At 38.0% G+C, this 9,300-nt stretch overlaps 1 protein-coding gene across 1 annotated transcript; it reads right to left on the bottom strand.

The window, feature by feature from the left end:
- Window positions 1–215: 215 nt before the first annotated feature.
- LOC131327961 (glycoprotein 3-alpha-L-fucosyltransferase A) lies at window positions 216–7,397 on the bottom strand. Its single transcript, XM_058361074.1, has 7 exons — window positions 6,777–7,397; window positions 5,471–5,631; window positions 4,048–4,289; window positions 2,687–2,791; window positions 1,930–2,086; window positions 1,534–1,761; window positions 216–658 (listed from the first exon to the last, which is right to left on the bottom strand). The coding sequence occupies exons 1-7, from the start codon at window positions 7,182–7,184 to the stop codon at window positions 403–405; spliced, it is 1,557 nt and encodes a 518-aa protein (XP_058217057.1). The 5' UTR covers window positions 7,185–7,397; the 3' UTR covers window positions 216–402.
- Window positions 7,398–9,300: the final 1,903 nt, after the last annotated feature.

A 9,300-nucleotide genomic window follows, 5' to 3' on the forward strand; every position in this document is an offset into this window, starting at 1 on the left:
AAGATGCAAAAATAACCAATGTAGTGATAAAGGTGGTTAAGTTTGATTATGGACTAAATGAATAATCAAATACTGACGTGACACATTTTGATTATTAATTTTGATTATTACTATTGCGAATGCTCTAAATCACTTATTACTTAATTGATTCAGTTTTAAGTGTTGAATTTAGGTTACCAAACAACCCTAACTCTTTGGAAGAGAAGGAGTATAAATTTGGACTTAAAAAGTAACTGGGAGCTAAAACTTTAATTGAGACTGATAAGCCGCATCTCTCCCCAAATTCTAGTGTGAAATTATAGGATGAATAAAAAAGACATGCAAATCTGCAAAATAAGGTCCCATTTGCAAAAATAAGGGGGAAAATGTCAAATTAAAAATGCAAAAGGCCTTAACAATAATCTACACAAAAATGACTTCGAATTTTGCACAAGGGTTCCTTTCAATGTGACTTCTGAATTCAGCATCCCCTTCAAATCTGAAGGTATACAAAGCTTCCCTCTGTGTCTTGCCAACAGGATATACTCTGTAGATTTTGAGCTCGTTCCCGCCTCTTATGCTTTCCGGTCGTTCCGGTTTCCAGATGGGTACGTGTTTCAAAGCCTTGAATTTCGAGAGCACAGCAGATTCCAAGGCCTCTAGAGTCAAATTTGACAACCTGACAAAATCACGAGTCACAACTCTATAGCAAGGATATGAACGAGACTAGGGAATGTTTGAACGCCACATGGATTGTTTAAATGCAAAATTTCTAGTCTTGTGGTCAGTCGCTAAGTGAAGTGGGGTCGACATTGTGGAAATATCTCAAACTTCACCAAGAGTTTTAGCCGGACAAAGCTGATGAATTAATATTGACGTGATAGAGAAAAAAAAAGAAAAAAGAAGCAAAGTTGGTATTTCTTGCTTAGCAGTATTATTGTAGATAAGTTGGTATCTCTTGGTATTTTGAAGATCAGTTGAAAGAAATCGTCAAAGGTGGTTTGCTCACGTAAAACAGAGTCCGTTAGATGGAATAGTTAAGAAAACAATCAGATTTCCACGATTCTTTCTCGTACCCAAGCCCTGAAAAACCAGAAAGTGGAGGATTATTTAACATTTGTCTCCCTAAATCAGTGATTGAAGTGTTCCAACCAAAAATGCTAGGGAGAGTGAAAGACCTAAACTAACACGGGATGCCTAACACTAGCCCATTGCTTACACTTATGGTGGACTTGGCCCATAATTTTACTCCCTAAAATGATTCTAAAGTGTATATTCAATGCTACATCTTCGTAAGTTTAGTATACTTCCTTTCATGCTCCCAACCTTGGGAGCTTCTATATTACCCCGCTTCTGCTCCCAATCCCGTTCCGTGCACTAAGGTCTTTAGACTCTTTACACACTATCTTAGGCATCAAGCAAATCAATACACATACAATCCTAAATGTGTCTTTAGACTCTTTACACACTATCTTAGGCATCAAGCAAATCAATACACATACAATCCTAAATGTGTAAACAATTAAAACTGTTGATGAATAAATTGAGATTTACCTCAAGAAGATGGACTCCATCTCAAATCTGCCCCTTTCCCTTACATATACATGGTAGACCGTTTCTAAGCCTCTGGTACACTTGCATGGACGTTTCAGAAAAGCTGGGGTCTGTTCTTCTTTCTCATGGATCGTTGTTGCCAGGTAAATGCATAGGCGGCATGATGAGTGGACTGCTGCCATATCAACAAGTGCTTTGAAAGAATCAGATGGCCCCTCAAACTTCCACCTGAAAAATAAATATCCCCAAGTTGCAAACGATAAGCAGAAGCTACAGAGGACATATCTGAGGAACCAGATAGTAGTTGAGGGCCTTCAGCCTTTGTATACTGTATTTCAATCAAAATCGCCGAAAACAGTCAAAAGACTGGGAAAATGGTCACACATAAAGGCATACCTTAATGATTGATTGTATGCATCAGAATTTTCAGCAAGGGATTTCATGGTGTTGGCAACAGATTCAGCATCTTTCAGCTCCCTAATATGTAGGATTGAATCCGGAGAAGGAGCAAAATCTAGAATATTTGGTGCACCAACAACCACAGGAACACAACCTAAGATTTTTGGCAAAATTTCCTTTCATCAGCATTATTAAACATATTTAAGGATTTTTTCCCATTATGCATATGATTCATGAACCAAGTAAAATTTCATTGCTTAGCAAAAAAGAATAAAAATTCATTAGAAACTTGTTAACAATTCCTCCCAAATCACTCCAAGAAGATGATAAGGAGAAAAGCATATGTTCCTTTCTTAGTAGGAGGGCCATTCCCAATGCGAAATAATGTTCGATTTCAGATAACTATTCCATTCCACACATCAGCCATAATTGCAGCTCGAGGCTCAAACAGCAGCAATGCCATTTATTTATTTTTTGAAAGGAACAGCAATACCAATTTAAACAACTTGCTTTTTGATCCTTTAGAGATTAGTTCAACAACTATACAACTTAAATGCGTGGTGAATTCCAGGATTTAGATTTCAGGGATAGTGGGATACTACCAGAAAAATGGAGGGAGAATAGGACTCTAAAAACCAACAAAACCCTCATGGAAATACGAACATCACACACGCAAAAAAAAACATATAAGTTTAGAAACATAACAGAGGCATCAAGAGTAAAAAAAAATGCAGGAAAGAGTTTAATATCATACCAGCAACAAGAGACTGGAAGAACTTTTCAGTTACATAGTCCTCCTCGTTCGAATTCTCAAAGGCCAAGCTAAATTTGTAGCGCTTCAGAGTTGTCACTTTGTCCACTGCAACAATTTCACAAACAGCTATGATTTTATACTAGTTCTGCTACAGTTGGTAAGCAAAGACGTGATTGACTACAGATAGTAATATAATTTTGTCGTCAAGTTCTTGGAATTAATTGATACTAGTTGACTTCTTCTAGATGAGCATACCGTTGCAAAATAAGTACTTATAAACATTTAGTACCAACTCACGTACTTAAGCATGGAACTCGTACCAAAATCTCTAACATCTTCAGGAAAGAGATGTTATTCTTGATTTCTCAACAGAAGTATGTACGCAATATGCAGTCCCACCTTTTGAGCTCTAATTGCATAGATACATTGACTACTTCTGCTAATGCAAATAAGTTTCATAGCATAAATCCAACAAGCTGCCTAATATTGCGGAGCAAAGAACAACATAAATATACACTCCACACAGCAATTATCTTCTCCCATTTTATCTATTTCACACACTACTTCTCATTAAATATTTATTATACACATTTACAGTGTAGAAAGAATGGGCCAACTGCAACAAATGACAACTTCACGAATCACAAGGCAATATGAATGTTCACCACAGCCGAGGAATTCACAAAATTCTTTGGATTAAAGGGAAACCAGTCAATATAAACACCTGTATAATTAGAACTACAGAGGGAAAGTACAGTCAAGACTAATCTAAACTTTTTGTAAAGAAGGTATGCATACACTTGCATATTTATCAGAACCTTTCGTCCATAAATGCACTTTTAAACTAAACTCGAACCATACCAAAATCAAAAGGCATCACAACCTTCCTTTTGTTGTTACACTTTCAAGACTTATACTGCACAGAGACTCGGTCTCAATATCCTGAAGCATTTACGGAACCGATGAGACTGCATTAAATGGTCACATCTAGAAAATTACCAATGTATCCCCCAACAAACCAACCAAATATGAAGAAAATTATAATGGTGCACCACAATAGTTAAGGATTCAAAACTACTCTAAAAGCAAACACGCAAGAAGCTCACATCTAGCAAGAGAAGTTATCATACAAGCTTAAAAGTTACGAAAGAAAGGACTGCAAGTATTAATGTTGCATAACAAAATAGCAATAACATAGGAGCATTCAATCTAACAATGTTGCAACTTGCAAGTGCCGAGATAATCCGAATATAAACACGAGCAAAATCAAAAAATGATATACGACCTCAAACGAATAATAGTATTATTAACATTAAGAAATTATTTTAAATGAAGAAAACTCAAGAATACAATGTGCACACCTCTTCCATCATGATTACGATGACAACTGCCATAAGAATCTATAGAGACCTTTGCTTTTTCAAGTGCTTCAAGAGCTTGTAAACGAAAGTTGCGAGCACCACAATTGGAAATGAAAGCTGCTGCCAGAGCTTTCTCTGTCTTTGCTTGAGGTGGGGCCATAATATCATACTCAGCCCAAGAGAAGTAACCAACAGGGACATCTGATGAGAGACTAGTTGTCATTACAATGTTATATCCCCTCCTAGTACACGAGGAAAATTGAGGTCAGTTTAACTATACTTGGTCTTACTAGAGTTTTGAACCACAAGTAATTTCTATTGCTAAACAAACTATCCATATCTTCTGTAATCTATGTTGAGAAACAAGGACAAGCAAAACAGATAGGAGACAAAGGGTTTTCTTGGTGCCACTTGTCAGTTGTCAGTGTTAATGTCAGTAACATGATGCAAATACCGCCATTATGTATAACCAACTTTTTCAAAAAGGAAAAAGCATGGCGTGAACATGGCGTGAACATGGATGATACCAGAAAGGATGATAACCAACTTTTTCAAATACCGCCATTATGCAGGGCCAAGATTCTACAATTTTTCCGTTCTCTCTAGTAACAACTAGCAATGCCATTTCACTTACTGCATATTCAATAAGAAGATCTGAAGATAAACATGGATGATACCAGAAAGGCAAGTAAAAGGAGGGGGAAAAAATGATCAGGCAACTGAAACAGCTCAAAAAACAGAACATGGATACCCCCACCACCGCAAAAAAAAAATAGTAGTTACACAATGGATAGTATTATATTCTTAAAGTCAATTAGATTGTTCAAGCATGTGCATCACCTACTACTCCCTCCGTCCCAAAAAGAATGACAATTTTTGAAACCCGTGTCATTTTTCATCGCTTATATCTTTCAATCTATAATGTGTCATTTTTCATCACTTATATCTTTCAATCTACTATATAATGTTTTTCATGAGTTTGAAAACTTTGTATATTAGAACTAATCGAGAACTATCAAATAAGATCCATATTGCATATTTTTTGAGATTCATATTGAAAGATATAAGGAGTTGAAATTGGCAGGGATATCAAAAATTGACATCCAATTTGGGACAGAGGGAGTATATAACATACGCGTATTTGAGCACAGCGTTCTAGAAAAGAATTTTCTTGCTTTAAATTATACTAGTTACTACTAACTTCATAAGACCAAAAGCAAAACTTCTTTTGCACTTACATCGTACCCTATACTTAAGCACAAACTTTCAATCTGCGTGCGCACAAAGGATACATAGAATGTTTTGGGCTGTTCGAAGATTTTCTTGGCTGCAGATTTTACACTGAGCGTTTCTCTAAATGCTTGCCTATTCTTTTAGAGTATCAAAAACAACAAAGGAGTCATCTCTGAGTGTGCTTACCCACCGTCTTGCAAGATCAATGTTATTCTCAGAGTAGTAGTGAGATGATTCCATTGATCGAAGCACATTGGCTGTCCCAGGTTGTTGAGCTACCCCAAAAGTAGCATCAGGCTTCTGATTGGCATTAAACTGAAATTTACACCCCACAGCACAAGACTTCCACTCCTAGAGAGAAGCATGCAGAACATACATATCAAACATAAAATAACACAACTTAGATGGTAATTGAAAAAATAAAGACTTTGAAGAAGAAAATTTTTCAAAAAGGAAAAATTGTAAGGACTGGGCATTTAAAGAATAAACGAGAAAGGTATGATGTATTACACATTTCTAGTAAAATTTTTGACACGATACCGCTCGAAATTTTAAAAAGAAGGTGACAAAATTACAGTGATGTTTCTCAAATGTCTTTCATTTTGTAGATTCATGAAGACATTTATTACCAAGACATCTCCGCTAGACTATGGCAAGTTGGCAAACTACGACCTACCAAATCACGACCACCCAATGCATAACCAACAAATACGATAATGAAGAGAGCAAGAATTCGGCAAAAATACAACGGCACTCTTGAATTCTGAACTTCTTTGATATCCTTCTTCTCAATACTACAGATCACTAGCCTGAACAAGCTCTCAACTTCTCAAGTATTTAACTACAGCACAACTAACATGTTCCACAAAGTTACACAAACTGATAATAGAAGTAAAAGCATCGTACATTCAAAATGCGAGTCTATACGTGAACATGACTATAAACATGTATCGCATCATAAGATAGGAGTATCGGGCTCTCTTCGTTTTGTATCATTGTCTCCATCATTCGTAGTTCTCCCTGGACATTTTTGATACATATATACATCCCTTACAAGTTACAAGTACTACTGCTCAAGAAAAAAGACTGAATAAGTATCATGACTACTATTTTAGTCAATCAATTAACCATAATTGCCAACCCAAAACTAATTCGATGGATCAACACAACATCTGTTGACGGACAATTAACGGGAACAAAAGTCCACATCAAAGCAAAACTCAAACAGCAATATAAACGCAAAACAAACCCCAAGGGGTTGGCCTAGTGGTCAAGGCGTGGGACTCAGGGGTTTGCTCTCTTTTAAGGTCTTAGGTTCGAAACCTCTATCAACTCCTTTGAGGCCAATCCATACGGAGCTTTGTTCTGACTTTAATTGGGATCCCCGCAAGTAGGCGGTGGGATTGGTCCATGATTAGTCGAGTGCGTGCTTGAGTTATTTAAAAAAAAAAAAACATAAACGCAAAACATGTCTATAGGACTAATTCAAACCAAACCTGATCACCACCATTAACCAAGACTGGTTCCTTCTCAAAATCCCTAGAATACACCACAGAGTCTTCTCTCAACAACCACTCCTCGCACCCACCAGCCTCGGCGCCCCGATCAATACCCACCAAGCCTGACCCGAACTCCTCCTCCGTCCCCGAATCCCCCGCCGACGAAAACGACGTCGTGAACTGGTAGAACGAGTCAGCCAACATCGCAGCGTTCTTGGCCATGTCGAGCCGGCCTAAAAACCCTATCTCTGCTACAACGACCAGGACTACCAACAGTGGCATCAAATTGTACCATCTTTTTTTCGCAGTAGCGGTTGAAGAAGAAGCTCCATTGGAATTGGACACGGGTATTTCGTCGTGGGTCTGACCCAGTCTCGTGACCCTCTGATTTGGGACCATACCCATCAACGATTTTTCAGCTTTCTGTTCCCTGTTTGGCTTTTTCTTGGGAAATTGGGGAAGAAAACTACCTGGGTAGGAAAATTTTCATGTGGGCTTTCATCTAGGGTTTTGGGTTTCTGGCTCCGGTGTTTTGGTTCAGGTCAATCTCATTTGGAGAAGTCCGCCCGTATGCTTGAGTGATGGTTGGTACTTGGTAGACAATTAGAAGACGTATCTTGTACGTTTTCATTTTTTGATCCGTCAACTCGTTAGGACGTTTCTTTCCTTGGATTGGGAGATGAGGCGTTTGACAGCAGTGTCAAGCAGTCGATCTGGCCGTTGATCTCTGCACGAATGTTTCGAATCTAATTTGAGTGTATAAAAATTTGAATTGTCTGTTGCTCGGATTAATATTCGAGCCATCGATTGCCGAGATAAACAGTTAAGTCAACCGCTCGGCACCGCTGCTAAGCACCCCGCTTGACAGCATTATTGTACTCCGTATTTGTATAGATACAGGACGGCAGGACCGGTTACGGATAGATCTAGGGAAGCTGTCAAACAGTCCCTACCAAGTACCATGCCGAGCGGGTGTAAAAGCACATTCGAACCATGCAAAAGTATTTTCAGCAATACGGATTGAAAAACGAATTCTTTCAAGGAAGAGTTAAACTCTCTTTCTTAGAAGAGTTTGTTTTCAATCTGGACCATTGATTATTGAGATAGACGGTCCGAATGCCCTCGAAACTCGGCAGGGATCGCTTGATAGCATCCCGGGGTCCAGGTTACTACCCAGAATGTTTATTAATTTTTTGAACAGCTAGGATTACAGGATGTTGGGACCCATTTCCCATGAGGAAAACAAAAGAAAGGGTCAAATTTTACTGGCCTCCCTGAGGTTTCTAACAAATACGAAGACATTTCTCCTGAGGTTTCGAAAATGACAAAGACCTCCCTTACTTTACCTTTCTACTATCAATTAGTCTGCAAATGGTGTTTAACTTGGCGTTTAAATGAATTAGATTTTTCCGCGTTCTTCAATTAGTTGGCTCCCTCTTTTCTCCAAAATTGTGCACCTTCGAATTAGGTTTCCAAATAATGTCCGGTGCTTATTTCTCTCTCCAATAAAGAACAAATAGATGTGTTAATGGCCAACACAAGAAACCAAAATACATGCATGCTGCCCTTCTATCCCAATTCTGCATCCTAGAAAATATACTCCTAATATCATCGACATCTTTCATTAAGAAATATCTGTATATAAACAGATTTGTATGTATTTTGCAAATTTACATTAATTGTGTATCTCGTTGAGTTAGAGACACTTATCCACTAATTATGGTAGGGCACGAGAGAGAGAGAGAGAGAGAGAGAGAGAGAGAGAGAAAGGAGATGATGATGATTAGGATGTGCTATGGTGGAGATGGATGATTACAATCAAGTAGTGTTTGGTAGAATTGGTAACATGGATAGAGAAGGACATTTAAAGTAAGAAGGAACTAAAAAATGTGACTTCAAATCTTTCAGTTAACAGTCAAACAACAGTTTAATGGAAGGAGAGAAACGTATATTGTCAAATAGAGTAAGGGAAGACAATGTCATTTTAGAGACCTTAGGGAACGTCTCTATATTTGTTAGGAACCTCAGGGGAGGCAAGTGAAATATACCCAAAAGAAAACATTGGCCTTGTCTCATGTTTTACTGTGTTGTCCAGATCCGTGGAGTCCATCACCACAGGCCCGATCATCTCAAGTGTCCAATTTTCTAGACCCAATGCGTGGGGTCATGTAGTGCCTGTGCGCGTGAGTGGGTAGAACCGCGAGCGCTATCGTGAAAGTGTCTTTTAAACTATCTCAAATTACTAAATTTTGAGAGTGCGAAAATTGAGGGAAAAAAACGGAGATTTTACCGGAAGATCAAAGATTTGACTGTTGTCACATTTATTTATAATGAGAGGAAATGAAGGATGAATGTTCTTTTAAAAATCAATCAACTTTCACAAATGTGGTACAGTTATGTTGATTAAGCTGATTGTGTACATGGATTAGATACACATCCAAACTTATATTAGTGGCAGTCATTAAATTTGGGAGTGACATTGTTCGACAGCAATTCACCTTTTATTGTTGCGTGTTGTTCA

The sequence above is a fragment of the Rhododendron vialii genome, chromosome 5a (assembly GCF_030253575.1).
Source record: "Rhododendron vialii isolate Sample 1 chromosome 5a, ASM3025357v1".
Lineage (NCBI taxonomy): Eukaryota > Viridiplantae > Streptophyta > Magnoliopsida > Ericales > Ericaceae > Rhododendron > Rhododendron vialii.

Coding starts and splice junctions, on each gene's coding strand:
- LOC131327961 (XM_058361074.1), bottom strand. CDS start 7,184: ATGGGTATGGTCCCAAATCAGAGGGTCACGAGACTGGGTCAGACCCAC. Junction 4,290..5,470: donor AACATTGATCTTGCAAGACG/GTGGGTAAGCAC, acceptor CTCGTGTACTAG/GAGGGGATATAACATTGTAA. Junction 1,762..1,929: donor GCATACAATCAATCATTAAG/GTATGCCTTTAT, acceptor TTTATTTTTCAG/GTGGAAGTTTGAGGGGCCAT.